The 22,451-nt window shown below is 39.6% G+C and overlaps 1 protein-coding gene across 13 annotated transcripts in view; it reads right to left on the bottom strand.

Moving 5' to 3' along the window:
• Positions 1-22,451, bottom strand: part of FOXP1 (forkhead box P1) — a 624,629-nt gene that overhangs the window by 219,401 nt on the left and 382,777 nt on the right. For all 13 annotated transcript variants that reach the window (XM_018066793.1, XM_018066805.1, XM_018066804.1 and 10 more), the window contains one exon: positions 21,329-21,516. In XM_018066793.1, coding sequence (XP_017922282.1) covers positions 21,329-21,505 — 177 coding nt within the window. In that variant the 5' untranslated portion in view covers positions 21,506-21,516. The remainder of the gene's footprint in view (positions 1-21,328; positions 21,517-22,451) is intronic.

Below are 22,451 nucleotides of genomic sequence, written 5' to 3'. Positions count from 1 at the left end.
GCATCTTACAAGGGGTTGCTGGTGTATTCTGGAAAGTCTTTGCTTATTTCCCAATAGCATTCAGGAAAATGCGGGCTTGCAGTAACCAGGATAACCACAGCGAATGAAGCTTTAAGGAATGGGAATTGGGAAACAAACTGTGGTGGGAAGGATAGAGCTGGGAAGTTTTGTTTTCATTTTTAACGATGAAAGTGAACAAAATAAAAAGTCATCAATCTTAAGGCCTGGTGTGACTAGCAGAAGAACATCACCAGAAACAATTTCCTTGAGCCACTATCTCTGTATCCTCTGGGGCAGGTGTCAGCAAATTACTGCCCTGGGCCCCAAATCTAGCCCACTAACTGTTTCTGTAAATAAAGTTTTATTGGAACATGGTGATGTCCATTTATGTACTGCAGGAGCTTTGGAACAGAATATTTGCAACAGGACAGAAGAGTTCACAGAGCCAAAAAGGGTTACAATTGAAAGTAAATGTAAAAGTTTGTCAATCCCTATTCTACAAAGATTACAGTGAAGAAAAATATCCACTTCCCAATAACTGATAACAAAAATTTCTAAACAGATGTACATGTACACACACACAGAGTCACACAGTTATACCCTACATGTATCAAACTTAGTTCTTAATGGTGCTGGTAACCACAGGAATGAACCTTCTGACTTTATCCATGCTGACAGATTGTAGAAGGGCCCACATCCTATCCCAGAAGATTGTTTCTAAACACATCAGGGGCGTCCATGCAAACGTTAATCAAAGGACAAAGCCTTCACTTTGTCTGTGCTTAGCTTCTTTATCCATAAAATGTGAGGCTGGATCATCAAAGGAATTTTAAGAATTCTATAACCCTAACAGAGAAAGAAAAAGGAGAGAAGTAATCACACACATCTATATATTAGGGCTTGGGTTTAGAGAGGAGTAAAAGAACTGAGGATACAGGAGACGCCACACACAAGCCAAGTGGGAGAAGATAGATGTGTGAAAGTGACAGAATCAAGTCCTTCTATCAGCCGCACAGGAAGGACAGATTCCGGAAGAGCTCAGCACCTGCACCGAGGGGCAGCAGGAAAGACCTACTCAAACATAAGAAAGAGCTGCGGGAGAGGGACTTCTCTCGGGGTCCAGTGGTTCAGACTCTGCGGTTCCATGCAGGGCCAAGGATTTGATTCCTGGCTGGAAAACTAAGATCCTGCGTGATGCACAGCCTGGCCAAAAATAACCACATAAATGAAAAGAACTGTTAGGAGAGATCACGGTTCTATGAAAGCTTCTGGAGAAAAATAATGATCCTGCAAGGAGACTGGGTAGAATGGGACCTATTCTGAACTTGCAAAACAGCTTGAGAAGCCAACACGCGAGCCACCCAGAGACCTGCACTTTTCCAGCTCTGGGTACTGGGAACTGAAATAGCCTGGCTTTCTTCTCCAGCCCACCAAGTGTGTCCTCTTTTGTGACGACAACACAGACGTGGCCATGGCGACACCTTCGAGGAACTGAGGTTCCCTGGCTCTCAGACAGCGATGCAAAAGAGGGAGAGATTTTCAAATTCTGACTTCTTTTCAAAGAAATACGCTTTTCCAAGCCTGCTCCAGAGTTTCTGTGAAAAGCAGACTTGCTGTTTTGTTTCTCAAGGTGAGAGAGAAAGATAAACCTCGTTACACCTGTTGCAGTCTAGTATTTGGGCCTTTGTGTTGACGCAGAATAGTGACCAGCCACCATGGGAGGTGACTGAACGGATCAAGCAAAGACTGGGTGCCATCAGCTGACTTTGCGAAATAAGCCATGAAAGTTAAGACTGTTTCCCAAACAGGAAACAAACACATGCATTGCTGCCAGGGAAATGTACATAGTTTGACTTGTAGGTTATGAATCTTTAAAACTTCCACCGTAAGTCCCAGCACACATTCTTAGTGAGTATGATCTTTTATTTATTGTTCTAAGCCATTTTTCTTTGTTGACTGGAGTGATGTTGGATGCAGGCAAAACATGGGCCACAGAAACATTAACACAAAACACTGCTTGGGGAGTAAAGGACACTACCTCCACCAGGCTAGTTATTCTTAATAAAAAAAAATAATAATCTACTCTTACAGATAGTAAAACAACAAAAATGACTGTGGCAACTTCAAAAGGACTAACTCATTTATCAGAGAAGCTGCTCGAGCAATTTTTGCAAGAAATACAAAGTACCAGATATATTTGTGTTGTCAATCCATTTTTGTTGGCTGGGGAGAGGGTTCGAGCCTGTTACGTAATACTGCGAAAACACAGAAGGTATTTCCCCAGCCCTGTCAGTGGGTGACAGTTGTCTGGGACACCTGGAGAAGTTTGCAGTTTTAAGTTTTCTGGTTCCATGGACCCAAACAAAAGAGCAAGAAAGAGAAACGTGTCCAAACCCAAATGGTTGCTTTTAAGTTGTCTATGAAATAGCTACTGTAACCACCACAGATTACAGCTTCTTATGTGCAGACTTATTAATCCAGCCATATTTCCCATTGCTTAAAAGCCAACACTTCGTTGCCTCTGAGTAGCTAAGGTGACAGTCATCTGACATCCGACAAGTTGCCATGTTGGAGCTATGTTTTAGATCTTTCAGAACCATCATGCTTGAGCTTTATTGTCAGCAGCATGCTATAAACCTTACCACAAGTGCTGTTGAATTTCTGTCATTTCTGGAGGAAAACAAAGACCTTCCAACAGAAGTGTTTGGGGAAGAGAAGGAATCAAGCTCATTTTTTCTTGGGTGTTCATTAGAAGGATGCAGGCAGGGCTTCTCTGGTGGCAAAGAGTAAGACTCCATGCTCCCAATGCAGGGGGCTGGGGTTCAATCCCTAGTTGGGGAACTAGATCCCATATATTGCAAGTAAAGATCCTGTATGCCACAACTAAAATCCAATACAGCCAAATAAATAAATATTAAAAGAAGGAGGAGGATGCAGGCAACAGGTGTGAAGCAGGACTCGGTCTTAAAAATGGAAAGAAACAAATCCAGGTTACAAGGCACAGGTGCTTAAAAGCAGGCATGTTCACGAAAAATAAGGGCTCAACCTAAAAATAAGAAGGGGGAGGGAATACCTGGGATTTTCTTACTTGACTGAGCCAAAAAAAAGATGGGAAGAAGTGAGAGAGTTCTGAATGAGATAACTTTTTAGGGTGCTCACAATGGGGAAGGTGGCCAGGGACAGTGGGAGCAGCCCAGTCTGCTGGTCACCAAATAAACACAACCAGAGGGGACCACACGCTGCACTGAAGGGGTCAGGTGGTGGACTTGGGCAGACATGGGTTAGAAGCGGGGCTTGTCCAGTATAAGATGCATGAACTTGGACAGTCGATTGTTTCTTTCTAGGACAAACAGGAATTTTAAGATTACTTAGCTCACAGGGTGCTTGTGAGTACAAACGGTACTGAAATATGAGGGAGTACCGCTCTAGGCAGGAAGAAAGGTGCTTTCAATAAATTCACTGTCAATACTACTACTACTTTCAATACCATTACTATCTTTGCTATTAGTCATTTCAAGCCTCAAAAAATCTTTGACGAGAGGAATGTTCAAGATATTTGGATCAAATGAGGAAACACACTTATTTACTGAAAATGGGTTGCTTATCAACCATCATCCAGTGTTGAGTGCTTGCCCCTCACTTAGCAAGTTCACTCCTGGGCATACACCTGGAGAAAAGCATAATTCAAAAAGATGCATGCACCTCAATGTTCATTGTAGCACGATTTACAACAGTCAGGACATGGAAGCAACCTAAGCATCCATCAGCAGAGGGATGGATAAAGAAGACGTGGTACATATATGCGACGGAATATTACTCAGCCATCAAATGGAACAGAACTGTGCCCTTTGCAGATGTAGACGGACACGGAGACGGTCATACAAAGAGAGGTCAGAAAGAGAAAAAAAACAAACCTTGTATGATATCATTTCTGTGTGGAATCCAGAAGAAAATGGTACAGATGAACTTATGTACAAAAGAGAAACAAGAGACACAGATGTAGAGAACAAACTTATGGATAACACACAGGAAGGGAGGTGGGATGAATTGGGAGACTAGGATTGACGTGTGTGGGTGTGGGTGTGTGGGTGTGTTCACGTGAGTGCTCAGTGGAATCTGACTCTTGGCAACTCCATGGACTGGAGCCCACCAGGCTCCTCTGTCCACGGAATTTTCCAGGCAAGAATACTAGAGTGGGTTGCCATTTCCTCCTTCAGTGGACCTTCTAGAACCAGATTATCAAAACCATGTCCCCTGCATTGCGGGCAGACTCTTTATCACTGAGCCACTACTGAGAACCTACTGTGTAGCACAGGGAACTCTGTTCAATGCTCTGTGATGACTTAAATGGGAAGGAAATACAAAAAGGAGAGAAAATGTGTATACGTTTAGCAAAATGATACATTTTGCTGTACAGCAGAAACTAACAGCAGTGTAAAGCAACTGTAGTCCAACAGAAATTTAAAAACAAAAAACAAAAAACAAGCAAAACCTGTAACAAATGTGCCTAAATGTGGAATTACTTGGTGAAGCTAGGAGAAGGTGGGGAGGGGAGAATCAGGAAAAGAGGTAGTTTTAATTAGCCCTTAAACTATGAGCTTTGAAACTAAGAACACACATTTTCCCTTACAGCTATAAATATATTTAAAATTAACATGAAAAAGTGAATTACCCTATAAGAGAATTAATCCTAACCATTCCCCAGTAAGAACTGATGCCTTTGAATTGTGGTGCTGGAAAAGACTTTTAAAGACTCCTTTGGACGGAAAAGAGATCAAACCAGTCAATCCTGAAGGAAATCAACCCTGAATATTCATTGGAAGGACTGATGCTGAAGCTGAAGTTCCAATACTTTCGCCACCTGATGTGACAAGCTGATTCTTTGGAAAAGACCCTGATGTTGCTAAACATTGAGGGCAGGAGGAGAAGGGGATAACAGAGGATGAGATGGTTGGATGGTATCATCAACTCAATGGACATGAATCTGAGCTAACTCTGGGAGATGGTGAAGGACAGGGAAGCCTGGCAGGCTGCAGGACATGACTTAGCAACTGAACCAAGAACTAACAATTCCCTTAGTAAACAACACTTTTACCGAAAATGTTTTCGGTAAAAAACAGCTAATTTGCTTTTTTTTAATCTATAAAGTTCACTGGTGGGAATGGGAAAGAAATATGTAAAAATGTGAAGGCAAGATATTAAAATTAAAAAGCTATAGAATATCTACAAAAATGTCAACAGTTGCTATCTCTGTAAAATGAAATTTTACTAGGTACGCTTTTTATTTTTCTGCTTTCTTAGTTACGTCTTCTAATACTTTTTATCCAATGGACACATAATTAATTGATCAGTAGAAAATGCCAAATAATTTTCTATTCAGTTTTCAGTTGAAAACATGTGAATGACACCCACGCCTCACTCAGGGCTGGCACTGAGGATCTCGCTCTCGGCTTTGGCACACTGGGGTATTCTGCAGGGACTGGTGGGTTTAAGTGCCTGTCTACGCATCTCTTCTAGCATATTCCACGGCCATCCTCTAACTGTGTCACAGTCTCTGCCATTAATTTATAGTAGTTTCACAAAATGCACTTATGCCTAGAGGACCTTCTAAGACTTTAGTTTGAAAAAAAAATTTTACATCAACTTATTTTCCTCTGTTCTTAATTTCTTCAGAAACCTCCCAGTCTTTCACAAATCAAGTCAGGCCACAAGAATCAAATATTATCTCAGACTAGAACCTAAACAGGGTACTTGTCAAACAGCCTAGGGAAGTTATTGGTTATGTGTAGTATGTAATTATTAGCTATCCTGGTTCTAGGTACTAATCCCATGAAAATTATAGAGGAAGGGCAGCAAGGAGCACTGAGACATAAGAAATCATTGCCATGTGTAAAAACTCAGATGTTAAAAAACAAAACGCAGGCACAAGAATTTAGCCAGAAAAAAAAAAAAAGACAGACATGCCAATAAAAAAGCTGCTTCTTAAAATTTGGCTGGCAGCGTCCTTCCCCTCCCCAATGGATACTCTCAGTAAAGAAAACATGGTCAATTTTTTCTCCCTTGACTGTATTTGATTTCCAATTAAAATTAAATATAAACTGAAACGCCACCTGGATTTTAGCAAAATCCAATCCCCGCCTTCCCCCTCCTCCTTTTTCTTAAAAGAAGAACCTGGGCTTACATATACAAACATTTTGCTAAATGACCCGTGGCAAATTGCGTAATGCCAGTAAAAGTTGTGTTTTTTAAGTTATGAGCCCCAAAGATTTTATCTGAAATAAAACCCTGATTCAATTCAGATTCTGGAGACAAACTGTGTCCTTAACTCTGCCTCTAAATTTAAAACATTTGTGTGTGGGGCCCCTTCAGTAATGTTGCTAGTAGGTATGGAGGAGAAATTCTGTATTTATTAGGATATGTGTTTTCTTTTCTAAAATGGTAAATTAGGGCACTAATTGCCTACAAGAACGGATTCTCTGCAGTCTTGATGTAGTGGCCAGTTTCTAAATGAAGAGCCTGGTTGTCAAACAGGCCTGTGTGCTTATTTCAGTTAATCATCTCAGTGAAGGAAGACTCAGGAATTCCTATATTCATGGAGAAGGGTTCCCTTGGAGGTATCCAACTTTAATATCTACAATGTTCTAAAGATTTGGCTTTTAACATGAGTGGTTGGAGTTCGCAAAAGAATGGAACAGTGTAGAGAAACCACTTGGAAGCCCCAACTTCTACCTCCGGGTTCTTAAGACGACAGTCAAGCCTTTGTCATATCCTCAAAAGGCAATGAACGAGGACAGTTATGGTGTCATGAGCACATTTTAAAGGCTCCAAATGTGTCAAGGTCTTTATGTATATTATTATTCAGTATATTCATCACATGAACCCTTTCCACAAGTTATTTTTATTGCTCCATTTTACAGATGAGAAAAGTGAGACTCAGGAAGATTGGCATAACTTGCTCAACTTCCTGCATTCAATAAATGCTAGAGTTGGGTTTTACACCTTTGTCAGTACAACTCCAAAATATCTTGAACTAAACATTCTTCTATCTTTTCTAGCTCTCTAGGGCAGTGAAATAGAACAACATGCATTGGGCAAGCAACTAGGTATATTTGTATATGATTATCACGATAATACAAGACAAAGTCCAGACAAACAAGGAAGGAACTTTGAATATGGGAGCAGTGGAGAAATCTAACTGCATTTTTTTCATCTATATTCTTTTCAGTGACCAGACTGACTTCCATCACACACTGATGGTGGTATGTAAGGATGGCTAGCAGCTGATGGTGGAAGCACCTAGAAGTTGGTGGAGAGACAGCACTAGGGGAAAAAATGTGTAGTAGCTGAAAACACAAACACGCCACAGGAGACCAATCTTACAATTATGAAAATTTATCCCTTGAAATCTGTGCAAAAATTTTAAAATATAAATATGGGTAAGATTATACTTATATATTTTATTGATACTATTTTATAAATTTATATTAAATGTGTATCTTATTTATATAAGATACTATACAAATATTTTACATAAATTGCATAAATCTTGCTCAAGGGACAGGTATTCTCTGCCATTTTATCCACTCATAAAAGTTTTCAAACTGTGTGAATGTGCATTATATAATAACTTTTTAATTATAAAGGCAAGAAATATCACTATAGATATTTTGGAATATACAGAAAAGTGAAAAGTATATAAAATAAAATGCAATCCCACAAACCTACAAAAACTATTGATAATCTTTTTGACAGGCTTTTTCAAGCTTTTTCCCACCACCAATTATATTATAATTTTTAAAGTTAAGTTTCCATAATTGATAAAGTTATATTTCTAAGGGAGTATGAGTCTTTATGGGTACCTAATATTGCTTCAAACTTAACCTTTCTTCTAATGTCAGTGATTCAGCATATTTTTTTAATTTTTCATATTATAAATACTACCATAATGAACATCTTCAGGTAAAAATCTTTGTGTATGCCTCAGATTATTTCTGTTGGTTAAATTCCTAATAATGATGATGATAAAGATACAAATAACAGCAGCTAACCATTATAGACTCATGTACTCAGACTATTAAATGCTGATATTATCCCCATTTGATGGATGTGTAAAGTGAGGCATAGAGAAATCAACTGACTTGCACAATAACCAAACTAGTGTCAGAGTAATGATTTGGACAAAACACGCTGTTTTAGGACAAAAACAGCACCATTTACGCTTCTGATACTCTGCCTTTTTCACTGGTTATCAAGTATGCTCTAGTCAGCAGTAGAGAATGGGCTAGAAGCATCAGAAATGCATATTTTTGGGCCCCACCCAAGATCTACAGAATAAAGTACTTGGGAGTGGGTTCTGCAATCTGTTTTTAAAAGTCTTCCATATGACTTCTATACAAATAAAAGTTTGAGAACCACTGCTGAATGCTATACAATTGTTCAGTAAAAGTGTGACCCTGAATCCAGCTGTGTGACTGTTCTAAATCTGTTACACAATGCCAAACCACTCCCAGAATGGGCTACACAATGTTATATAAGCCACATAAGACGGTGTGGATGCATCATTTCTTGTCATCTTGGTTGATTTGGTCAAAGACCTTCCAATGAGTATATAGTGTTGTGCAAGAGTATGCAAACCTGGTTAGTGCATTTGAATAAACATAAAATGGCTCTCAGGACCTATGCAGAGGACTTTATATGACCTTACTTACCAGGGTTTTCTTCAGAGCTGGCATTTATAGTGCTACATTTAAGATATCCAAGAATTAATTCCAGGGACACACTGGTAAGCATTTAGAGCCAAAAGAGGAAACCTTTTCCAAATTAGAGATAGGTTACTAATGCACTTAACATTAATTAAACATAGAAGAATCTAAGAACATTTGTCAAAACACTGAACCAGCTAGCAAACCTAATTAATATGCAGTGTGGGCTGTATAGTGTTTTAATTTGGGGGTGGGGGGTTGGCGTGTGACACGCATGAAACTGTAATTGCAAAATCATACAAACACAAATGTATATGCACACTTTGCAGAGTGAAAGACACTGGGATTTCATCAGACTTAAAACAGTGCAAAATGCAAGAATGGTGGATTTTAAGATATGACCTATGGCAGAGAAATCTACCTGCCTGGAAGGTTAAAGGGATTTTCACTAATTGGGAGATAAGTCATCTGATAACAAACTTAGAAACAAATAAAGTAAGAAAAGAAATAAGTGTGAAAGGGAGAAAACGCGAGGCTGGTGCATTTTTCTAGAAAAGACCATCAGTTCATAAAAATAGCTGCATTGAGTAAAGATCTTCAAATCTGACAACTATTTTAAAATAAGGTCCTATGGTTTCAGTCATTCCAGCTAAATGATGAATAGATGTGAATGAGCTAAAATTCAATATAAAAATATGTGAAATATGGACACCACCAACGAAATGACCAGCCTTGTCAGCCCTCATCTAATCTCTGGAAATCACACACTCAACTCAGGCAATGGTCTGTGTAAACAGATAGGCCCTGGACCATTTCCTGGAGACCAATCAACTCGAATGCTGGTATCCAGTATAGAAAGACCTCTGCTTATGATATGCCCCCAGGCCTTCCACAATAGAAAGCCACTCTCACTACTCCCCAAATTAAAAATGACAAAATAGCAAAGATACATCTCTTGGCAATTTAATATCTAAGTCATAATCCAAATCCACATAGCTCAGTGTATACCCTCTATCTATTATCTCCTGATTGAAAGAGTTAAACTAAATCTGCTGGCGTGCACATACTGAGCTACTGTTTCCTCAGTTTTATCAGTCTTCAAAGATCCCACCGACACAGACACAAATAAACTCTTCCTCTCTGGGTTCTTGTTGTTGTTTAGTCGCTAAATTGTGTCTGACTCTTTTGCAACCCCATGACTCTTGCAACTGTAGCTTGCAACTGTAGCTTGTCAGGCTCCTCCGTCCATGAGGTTACTGAACATTTATTGATTAAATCACATATCTGTTGATTAGTCAGATGCCTCTCTTCTACAGCTTCGTGTGCCTTGAAGTTTTTATTGTTATTCAATTCACATGTTTACATCTTCTCCTAGGCCAATTAGATTATGAATTTTATGAATGCAGGGACACATTCAGGATATTTCTTTGCATCTTCTAGCCAACCATGGGACCACAAATATATGCTACTTTCTTATGCTACTTTTCTTTGGTAGGAGAACCATGGCCAAAGAACTCCTCTCTTCGAGTGACTCATTCAGTACCTCACTCTCCATCATTTCTTTCGTAGGCTGGCTGATTATTCTTCCAAGCAACAATTTTGCCAAAACTTTTCATTTGTAAGATATATTCAGTTAAAAGATTAGAAAGCAACCCATATAGGTATGACGACAACTACATGTTAATCTTCCATTTCAGAAAAGGCAAAATAAGTCAGATTATGAGATAAATACATATATCAATACATGTACACTTTAAGGGAAAAATGAGGGAATGATCTTTGTTTTGTTACATGATATGATAAAGTAAGACTACTAAGTTTTAGAAGGCAAATCTCGCTACATCTGCCATTCGCTAATCCAGGGGGTCAACAAACTTTTTCTGGTAAGGACCAGATTATAAGTATTTTAGGCTTTATAAGCCATACATTCTCCATGCAACAACTCGCCCCTGCTGTGGTAGGGAGAAGGCAGCCACAAACAAGAGAAAAAAGGGAAATATGGGGCTTTCCTGGTGGCTCAGTGATAAAGAACCCGCCTGCCAAAGCAGGAGACGTGGGTTCAAGCCATGATTTCGGAAGATGCCACATGCCACAGAGCAAGTAAGCCCGTTCACCACAACTACCGAGCCTGTGCTTCAGAGCCCGGGAGCTGCAACTACAGAAGCCTGCAGGGCTTTGAGCCCGTGCTCCACAACAAGAGAAGCCATTGCACTGAGAAGCCTGTGCACCGCAACCAGAGAACAAGCCCCACTCACACAACTAGAGAAAAGCCCATGCACCATCAAAGACCCAGCACAGCCAAAAATAAGGAAAAAGAGTGTTTTTAAAGGGGGGTGGGGATGGCTGTGTTCCAATTTTAAAAATCTTTATTTCAAAGAGGAGAAAGCGGGCCAGATTTGTAGGATTTGGCCTTCTGCCTTAGCTCACCAATCCTCAGTATGGCCTGCCAGCTCAACACACTGCCTTTTACCTAGAATTTACCAATAAAGGTACTGACTGAAAGGCTGAGAAACAAGTTTGAAATAATTCCAGAATGCAATCCCACAAATTATAATTGTGAATCACTACATTATAGAATATCCCCTTGACAATAATAATGGGGAATATCACATCCCCAGCTGATGCACACTGCCTCCCCTCTTATGACATGCAAATGGTACAGTGTATCTATACATAAATGTGCATAGCATATCCAGGAAATACACTACACAGACTTGTGTAAGACAAGTGCAAATCTAATGGGATAAACCAGCAGGTTAGGATAAAAGTGCACGCTGCCAAGGCATTTTCACTTAGAACCTTGGCAGGTTGGATTTCTATCGCGGGGAAATGGAAATATCACTATGAAGAAGGGAAAAAATGAGGCAAGGTAAGCAATACTATCACAGTATTATTTATCATACACATTAGGGCCAAAAATAGTCAGGAAAGAATGAACATTATGTCATTCTCTCCCAGTCTTTAACCTTGAAAAGGGTGTTGAGTTCATAGAGAGCGTAACAAGAGTCAATACAAGAGGCTATGAAAATGCAGCTACTTCTTCCTGTGCTACCCTGAAAAATTAACACGCTCATTACAACAATAAAAGGCCACTTTCGCCCTGTTCTAGGAAGTTACATTCCATTTTATTAAATTTTTCCAAAATTCTTTCTTCCTTTGACTCTAAGCGGCCCGGCTCTGCTGCTGAGAAGCAAAAGACATTTTACGCACAATTTTCCTCTACTAGAAAGAGGTATATTGTGCCCTTCAGTGAACATAAAATTGATATTATCATCTCTTAGTTTATATCTCACTACTTAACCTTCAGATTAAAAGTTATTGGATTTGAATGACTAAGAAGACATCATGTCACCTTCCCTTCAATGTGGAGAGAGGGGTGTTGGGGGCAAGAAAAGGTACAATGTTAAAAATACCAATTTAGATCAGCTGACACCTTGCCTTTTTTGACAAGCGACCGTGATACTGACAATTACATATGGTTGCCTGGATCAGAAAGTGTGTAATAAACAGTCTGCTTTAGGAAACTTTGCGGAAGACCAACCTGCATCAAGAAACTCATTTCATTTTGGGTAAAGAAGGTACAGTCTAAAAACAGGGATAAAAGAGTGAATTCAGAGAGAACCTTAGGGTTATCAACTTCACAAAATAAAAAATTTTAACCCCTCCACAGCCAGTAATTGCACTGTTTATGCAGAAGATACTGGAAAATACTCTCTCAGGAAAGATTAAAGGGAAAGAGCTTCCTTCCCTCCAACCATCTCTATGCAGGGCTCAATGTCAACTCATAGACAAGGCTTGCTCCCCCTTAGCTGTTGAATCTATACCCCCTAAATGGGTTTTTCAATAATACCAGCTGTTTAATAATTACAGATTGTATTTTTCCAACAAAGGAAACACAACAGGTACCCCCTTTACCTTAAAACAAAAATATTATTCATTCTAAGAAGCCTGTGTCAATATGAGACACTTTATCAAAGATCTAACTTGGTAGTTTTGTTCTCTAAGAGAGATAAGCACATTCCCTGATCAATAGGAACATAAGCAGTTTATCAGTACTTCCCATGTGACTTCTGGAAGATATACTCATTAGAAAATGGCATAGGCTAAAGGGAAAATATTTGATAATTTTAATCTGAATAAACATATACAATCAAATAGTGAGACTGAGTGCCATAGGAGGGTGTCTTTTTTTAAACAGCCTTTAAAGAGAGATTTTTCCAAAATAAACTCACTCTTTATATACAACTTATGTTTGTGCTTTCTTTATCATATCATAATAATTGATTAATGACGGGCAGAAAGGAGCTTGCCTTCTCCTCCCGCTGCCCTTCTCTCTCTTCATTCCACAGTGCACCATGCTGCCCATCAGATCGGAAATCCTGAGTCACCCCTCATAGTCCTACTCCTTGACACGCTCACATCTCCTGTTTTCAAAAGTTGCTACTGATTTGCCAGTTCACCCCCGAACCCCCTCTTGTGACCCAGGCCTTCCTTTCTCTTCCCATTTCATTCATTCACAGAGTCAGAGGACTGTGCGCCGCCCAGTACTGTGCTCTGTGCTGAGGAACAGCGAGGGATGAGAAAGGCTCATCCTTGCCCTCATGCGGCTGATCGCTGACTGAGGGCTTCAACTGCAGGGAACAAGGCAGGGTCAGCAACACGGCAGCCTCGGGTTCAGCTAGGTGCTCTGTGACCTAAATGGACGGGATGGGTGCAGTGGGAATGGGAGGAAGGCTCAAGAGGGAGGGAATGCATGTATACATACAGCTCATTCACTTTGTTGTATAACAGAAAAAACACTCTAAAGCATTTATACTTCAATTTTTTTTTAAAAAGCTACAAGAAAAAAAGATTGGGAAAAAAATCAAAAGAACAATGATACTTAGTGACATGGAAATTACATAAAATTTGAGTTTCAGTGTCTATAAATAAAGCTTTATTGCAACACACACACACACACACACACACAAAACCAAAAAACCAAACCAAACGAAAAAAAAACCATGGCGCCCTCAATGACATGGGTTAGTGTCCCATTCCTAAATCCAGGACCAACAGCAATGGCCTTGTCACTACTATTCATCTTTTCTGAGTCTCTTTCCTGCCACGCCAGGCCCAACTTTCTTTTTTACGGTCAGTCCACCTCCTCTTGCACAGCCTTCCTTTCAGCTGGGAAACCTCCCCTGGCTTAGAAACTCAACTTTCACAAAAACTGAACTCAATTTACCGTCTAACCACCTTATCACTCTCAGGCTTACTCATCAGGCTCCAACCAAATAAACTCCCAAGTTACTCTCCCCTGCTTCCCTAGCACCTCACACACGTGTGGTCCTCACACTTCCTTACACATAGGCGTGGCATCATACGATTAAATGAAAACAGGAGAATAAATAACTGCAAGAAATCGAAAGCTAAGAAAGAAGGTTAGTAGTCCATTTAGTAGCGACCTGGACCAAAACTGAGTCCAGGCCAGTATGTGAAACTCTCTTCAGTAAATTTTCTTGTGAGAGAGGGGGGGAAAAAATCGTTTTATTTCCACAAACCAAATCAAACACAGTATTTAGCAAAGAGTCTCTGGAATGTTACAAGTAACACTTCATAATTACAATAGATTTGAGTTCAAAGACCAAGTGATGAAAAGAAACTTTCTAATACAGGGTTCAGTTCCCTATATAAACTTCCTTTCTGCTGCTCCATCCACCACTTGCATTTATATTGCTCTTCTACTTTGTCATAAAAGCAGTCACCTTCTAACCCTTTTTATCAAGCAATCTATGCACTAGCTAAAAGTACACTAGACTCCATCAGGCGAGCTATAGGTTTACATTACACAAACATACCAATTCTGCCTGTTCAGCACTAGTTGTCAATAAAGGCAGCCACTTGCAAAGCAGCAAAGTAGGTTACTTGCCTTCAGAGAACAGATAGGAGCCTGCCAGTTTTGCAAAACAAACTCTCTGCAATCACCAAAGCTAATCTGTCAACAAATTACCATTAAAGTCATTCCTCCTGAAAGTTCAAAAAGAGATTTCTGACTAGGCAAGAGATAGGGAGTATTTTTTTTTTTTAGCTCACAGGTCAAGACTGAAAATTACCTTCTCAAAGTAGCAATGCTTTTGCTTCAAGTCAAGAGGGTACACTTCACTCATAATGAGAAGCAGCATCTGGGTTTCTATTACCACACTCTCTTATGTACATGACACTTTTTTTTCCCCCCTGTTTCCTGGTCCATCTTAATTTTCAATGGAGAGATTAATGACACACAACTGCTGTTCAGAAATTAGAACGTGAAAGAACTTCATACAAAGTTCAAAGTCTGCATTACATAAATCTTTGACAACAATATTTAGATGGAAGGCAGGTCTAAACAACAGAGGAGAGAACTAAATTTAGCGTTCAGGGTGAAAGATGCCTTTTCCAGAAATAGCCACAAAAGGAGTTGAGAAAAAGTATAAGTTTGCTATTGTGTGCCTGCCTTTTTTCTTTATTTGTCAGAATTATCTGAATTCCTGTCTCAGTTTCATTTTAATCTGTTTGGTTTTTGCTAACATTTTGGTGGCACTGATTCCTATAAAATATATTTGACCATCAATATATTCTATAATATTTGAACTCTACCTTGTGTCTTCAAAGAGTCTATCTGAACAGAGCAATTCCTTTGAAATTTCTGAATTTTATGATTGAAAATTATAGCTTGGGTCTTCGCCCACTAGTGAAGGAAGGTGCTGGCTCTTATCACAGTCCCTAGGCCCATGAGGGCATTTAATAAATGAGTAACCTCAAGACTTCCCTGGTGGTCCAGTGGTTAAGACTTCACCTTCCAATGCAAGGGGTACAGGTCTGATCCCGGGTCAGGAAGTTATGATCCCACATGCCTCACAGCCAAAAAAAATCAGAACATAAAACAGAAGCAATATCTTAACAAATTCAATAAAGACTTTAAAAATGGGCATCAAAAAAATAAAAATAAAAATGGGCATCAAAAAATCTTCAAAAAATATGAATAATCTCTTTTGTACTTTATTCTGAAAGTACAGAAAGGACACAGAAAGTCCTCTTAAGACACAGATACGCTGAACGTATTTACCCTTCCAACGGCATCCAAAGACCCTCCCTTTTCAGACACAGTCCCTGCCCGCTATGGGAAAGTCCACTTGAGAGGATTCAGTAGAAAGTTAATAAGAAATCATTTTCGAAGAAAAAAACAGTGACAAGGCCGAACTGGCTACTGATAGTTCATCTTTGCATCTACAGATCTATACCTAATCATCTAGGCTTCTCTCTGTAGAAGTGGAAACAAGGCCAAAGATGACCAGTGGCATTTAACACAGCCCTGCAGAGGAAGATAGGGGAAGAACAAGAAACTAAGGGAGGCTCCCTTTAATACGCACTTACTGCCCATCCAAATGACTGAGCGACTTCACTTTCACTTTTCACTTTCATGCATTGGAGAAGGAGACGGCAACCCACTCCAGTGTTCTTGCCTGGAGAATCCCAGGGACGGGGGAGCCTGGTGGGCTGCCATCTATGGGGTCACACAGAGTGGGACACGACTGAAGCGACTTAGCAGCAGCAGCAGCAGCCCATCCAAACACTGACAGCTACTTCTTCCAGGCAGCGTTTACTACAGAGGCAGTTACAATTTGAAACACTGGTAGGACATTCTTCCAGTTCTGTTTAATACCCACCCACTAGTAACTTCAGTAACAAACACCAGAGGAAGGGATTCATTCTTCCACCCTGACAAGAATGAGAGTTTCTGAGTGTCTCTGGCCCTCTGTGATGACTAACGACTGTAATGACTAATTTTACTTCCTTCAAAGGCTCAGTGGCAAAATTCAACCCAATGGATCCTCCTCTTTCTCTTCCATGATCTTGCAGAAGCTCCTTGTCCTTTCTACTTTTTACCTCCTTAATAGCCACCGAATGTTTCTCTTTTTCTATTACATTATTAATGTGAAACATGTACCTTAAACCGAATGTCAAAGAAGCTATATGAAGTTAATACAGCACTTAGCCACAACTCCAAATAATATAGTTTTGAATTCCACATATAGTTCATCTTATTTAAATGTCCTTCTCACAGACTACTTCTATAAACTGCCCTTCTCATATAAAATGATAACTACACCTAAAAACTCTAGCAACCAAAGCTCTCCCTACATTGATTTGTAGACAATAAAAGTGCCAGGTGGTACCCCCCACAAAAAAGGAAAAAAACCCATCATTAAATGGAATGTGATTAAGAAATCACTGTTTTATTTAACAGCTATTCATTTTTATTGAATAAACATTTTCTAGTATGCATTCTGTTAATTGACCTGACAGCATATGCTGTATATGGAGAAACTTCTAAACATTATGCTCTATGTAATATGCTTATCTGAAAAAGCTCTCATTTGCAGCAATATGGAAATAAAATTCTGCTTTCTAAAATTCAAGACTTTTAAAATGCATTAATCCACACAGTTTGTGAAATTGCTCTGGACATTTTAAAATCCTTTTAAGGGGGGGAAAAAAAAAAAACTTTAGTAACTGGTAATAGTATTTGTTGCTGAGTTTCATAATGGAGTAGTCAGTATCCAGTAGAGAACTTTTACAGACCTGGAAATGGGGCAGGCATAATAGGAAATAAAAAGCAGTGATGGAATTGGGTAAAGAATTATTCAAGAGCTAAAAGAAAATGTTCAGAAACTCTATCAAATTATATTATTAGAAAACTATTGTTATAATAGTTTCATGGTCCAGATATAAGTAGAGTTGAAGCATTACAGAACAATACATTTAGTTTTAAGGAAGGGAGCCAGTTTGTGAGTGTGTGGGTGGCCTTCTCCAGCTAATGGTAGCCCCTCTCCTTGGCTGATGGCTTCTGAGTGATGATGGCAATGTCCAGACCAGAATCACCAACTCCATTGCCTAGAGGGCACAAGTCAGCCAAGGTACTGGGTGGGGACTCAGGCTGACTGCAGGGCTACGGGCTCCTTGACTTAGTAACAATTCATCTCCCAACAACGGTTACCCTTGTAGGAATACTGCCCATGGTTACCAGATCGGATTTTTCAAGAGAAAATGGAAAAGCCAGATTTCCCCCATTTCTCTAGGCTGTCAACAACATAATTAAAAAACAGCAACAGCAATTCTGTCTGGACCCAATTTAGCCAATCTACAGACCAAACCCAGAACAGAAGCCACTCACTCCACAGTGAATCTTCGTGAAAGCTCTCCATTCTGAAAGGGCACTTGTTCTCATTCGTAATTATCTTTGGTAACATGGATCAAAGGTGGAAAGGCTTGCATTTGTTTATTTTAAATCTTGGCAGTAGGTAAAAATTCTCCCTATACTGTCAATGATTGCACTGGAGCAACTGGAAAATCCTAGAACATTCAGTTTCATACACAGCATAATTAACTCATTTTTATACCAAGCCTTTTAAGCCAGATCTTTTTGTTCCATGGACTTCTAACATATTTTACAGTTCTAATTCTCTTCCAGTGTCCTACATTAATCAAAGCTGTAACCCCTGTTGTCTTTGTACTACAGAATCAGAATGTGCCCCTGGCGAGGAATGGGGGAAAAGTCAACAGGAATTAAATTTCAGTGCAACTGTTTACTCAACTGTGGCCTGCAGTTATTGAAATTTTATCCGTGGTTTTGTGTGACTACCGCAGTAATGAATTCAGCATGGCTGTGATTTTCTCACTGCTGGTATTCTCACTTCAAGTAAAAACCTGTAGAATAAGAACGACGAAAACAACCCATGTCCATCACGTTGACGTTCAGATAACTACAAACTGTTTAACTGTTGCAGTTTCAGTCTGGAAGACAACTGATAAAGCGACTCCCATAAAACTTTCTGAATGCTATCTTTTTTTCTTATTTCATCTACAGATTTTCTTTCCCCCTAACAACCTGTTAAGCGCCTCATCGTACACTTAAGGAAGTTACACAGCTGTCAGTTGTTTTATTTTAAAAGACTCAAAAGGCCTGCCAACCACAATATATGGAGTTTCAGGCACAATGATAGACCCAACTGCTTTCTTCCTTCCCAAAACATATCAGAGACAATTAGAAATAAAATTGCTATAAAAATATTAAAAGCACTTTGAAGTACAATCAAAAGGTATTGACCTGTATATCAATTACCCAAACAACATATTCTCTAAAAAGTGGTCAGAACCAAGACAAAAGAGGGGAGACATGAACAACTAATTTTGCAGCTGATGGTTTTCAAGGAAGATGCTGTTAAAATGTACATGTACATAAGCAAAATAATTCAGAAAAACAAATATTGTATATTAATGTATATATATGGTATCTAGAAAAATGGTACTGATGAACCTGTTTGCAGGGCAAACAGATGCAGATGTAAAGAATGGACTCGTGGAGACAGCGGGAGAGAGACACGGTGGGATGAACTGAGAAAGTAGAATTGACCTATATGCACTATCATGTATAAAACAGAAGTGAGTGGGAAGCTGCTGTGAACACAGAAGCCCAGCCTGGTGCTCTGCGACGACCCAGAGGGGTGGGATGGGGTGAGGGCGGGAGTGAGAGACTCCAGAGGAAGGGCTGTGCTTAGAGTTATGACTGCATCATGCTGTGGTACAGCAGAAACCAATACACTGTTGTAAAGCAATTAATTATCTTCCAATTAAAAAATAAACTAATTTTAAAAAAAATGAATGTATATTACCTTCTTCTGTGAGGTCAACTTGTAAAAAAATGAACGTATATTACCTTCTTCTGTGAGGTCAACTTGTGGTTGCTGTTATGTGTCTGTGTGTGTCTGTGTGTGTGTGTGGCATAAAAGTAAAGTTTTCGGCTGGCTTATGACTTTGAGATAGTGGATGATTTTCAGCTCTTTAAATAAAAATCAGAAGACATTAATTTCCCATTTATCCAACTGACATGCTCTAAATACTAATTACTCTGTGTTCATACCACATCAGGCCATGGGGTCACAAAGAGTCGGACACAACTGAAGTGACTCAGCATGCACTTGCGTATACCACATCAGTCAATGGCCCCACTTCAGCTGCTCCATAAAGAAACAGTTGATCTTGGCCTCTGTTTGGTACGGGCACAGAAAATGGCAAACCAAATTACCAACTTATTTCCAATATAACCACAAATATCTGAGAATATCACATGAACAAATACACACACAAATACATGGATCCCTTTCTACCACTGATAGGTCTTGTCACCAATGTCACTGGTTAGCATTTGGCCATTTGCTACTGCAAATACCCCAAGTTTACACACAGTCTACATCACCAATTCCAGCTGATGTGATGCCCAGGAAGCAGGCACTATCGAGTGCGAGCTGCCACTAAAAGAGAGATCAAATCCCTTCAAGGCTCTTTCTCTCTTTTCTATTTTTCCCCACAGATTTCACTGTCTCAGGCTGGTACCAACAGTTTCTGACAGACTAACAAGCTAATGATCCCTTATTGGTAAAAATTCTTAGAAAGGAGAAAATAATACATGTTTTAGAGACCGCTAAATGCTATATCCCCAAAACAGGAAGGGACTGCCTTAGTTCCTCTGCTATAGATTCCAAGAACATGGTTTGAGAAAAGGTTTGCATTTTTCCTTCATTCCCCCAACCCCCAACAATATGTTTCATTCAGAAAGGGCCAAAGATTTACCATTCTTTTTTCACCTTTTTTTTTCCAAATTACTTTGTATTTAATAAATGAATCAAACACTAAAACTCAACAAAAATCATTCATGATCATTAACAAAAATGCACACTATTTCCTAATTCCAAGAGAGGCTGTGAAAACAATGCTTATTTTCAAGCAAATGCTATTTACTTACTTGAATTTGCATCAACACTTTGGCCAACCAGCAACATTCACCTTGTCACACCCTTTGCCATTTGTAAATAGTTTACCAGTCAATCACAGTTACCCATATAAATGCCTACAACGGATATAACAAGAATGAGTATATCCCAACTTGTGATCATTTGGGGTAGCCACCAAAAAGGGATACTTTAAAACAGTAGTAAGATTTAGTCACATACCAACTGCTATATGGATATAAGAAACATTTCTAAGTGGCCTATCTCCCTAAACTGTGAGTAACAGCAAGCAATTTCTTACACCAATGCCTGCATTATTGATGTCTTGTTATCTAACCAATTTTGCTTGGGTATTTCTCCTTATTCCTACTTTCCTTGCTTACAGCCCTTGTTTCTCCTGTATCCTTGACCCCTTATTTGTTTCCTTCTTCCTAAGGCTTAATAAATCTATTTATCATTTTTTTTCTTAAACTCAAGCATTAGGAACCATTCCTCCAAAGATTTGTTTTATTCCAAGTAGTTAAACTTTAGGCTGGCATATTAGGGGCTCCAAGGAAGTGGCCAGAGGTCCACCCGATCTCACTTTCAACAACCATTCCCCAAGACAGAGGGGCCTCCCAAGACTGAAAAGACAAAAGCTTGAGAATTTGTTTCTTAAAGCCAATGGCTGGGGCCCCAGCACACTAGTGGCTTAAAAGATGCTGCGTACAGTCAGACAGCCGGCTGAGTATCAGATGGTCACGGTGGTCAAGTGCGTGGTCAAACAGTAGCACCTGCACCCACCTCCCTCCACAGCCCGACTCCAGCGCACGGTACCTGCTGCTGCTGCTGCACGTGGGCCAGATCGGCCGTCCCCACGTCCACGGCCGGCGTCTCCCCGTTGGACCGCCCTTCCCGAAGACTGCCGCACTCTAATAAGTGGTTGCCGCTGCTAGACCCATTCTGGATGGCTGAACCGTTACTTTTTGTCTCAGTCCCAGATTCTTGCATCATGACTCAAAAACCTGATTTGCAGGAGGGAGCCAGGGAGAAAGAAAAAAGCAGCTGTTAGCACAGTTGTTGTACATAAGGAGAAGGGCCCTGCCTTCCATGTTGCCAAAATCTGTAAACAGTTGTCATTTTCTTTCACTCAACTTATCCCTTATTAGTGGTCCAACAGTCTAGTTTCTGAAGATGGAACTGCTGGTCCAAATTCAAGTTTTAAAGGATCCACTGTATAGCACAGGGAACTCTACCTATATTCTCTAATAGCTTCTATGGGAAAACAATCTGAAAAAGAACAGATATATGTACATGTACAAGTGAATCACTTTGCTGTACACCTGAACTAACACAACACTGCAAAACAACTATACTCTAATATAAAATAGAAATTAAAAACTTTAAAAGAAAAGCAAATTCAACTTTTAGTAGTATTATTCTATGTATGCTATCTTTTTCCTCAGAAAAAAATAACATTGTCAAATGAACTTAGAATTTATGGTTAAATTCCTGTGATTATATCTGGATGTTTTGCTCAAAAACCAGTAAGTCATTGCATTCAGTGTATTAGGTGTAACATTTAATTTTAGTATGTATAGGCTCTGTATGATGTATTACACTCTTAAAGAAGTATTTTCCAAATGTAGTCTATCAGCAGATAACGCACCTTAGCAAGAGGCCTCCTGAGGTATTAATTCATGCTAAAACCCCTTACAGTCAAAACCCCAAAAGCGCTCTAAAGATTTGCACTCCCTGGCATCATTCAAGTATTGGAACTTTTCAAAACTGGCCATTCTAATAAGATAGGCTACTTTGAGAGAGGGAGTGGGGAGTCGCAACTTTTCAGAGGCTAAATAAATGGACTCTTGTCTTTGTCTTATGGTTAAAATTGTCCTGAGAAGCCCCATTCAGAGTTACGTGTTTCTCATACTGAATGCCTAACGTCTGGTCTGGTTTA

This window comes from Capra hircus, chromosome 22 (assembly GCF_001704415.2).
Source record: "Capra hircus breed San Clemente chromosome 22, ASM170441v1, whole genome shotgun sequence".
Lineage (NCBI taxonomy): Eukaryota > Metazoa > Chordata > Mammalia > Artiodactyla > Bovidae > Capra > Capra hircus.
The sequence above is the reverse complement of the archived record's forward strand: the minus strand, read 5'-3'. Positions and strand labels throughout refer to the sequence as shown.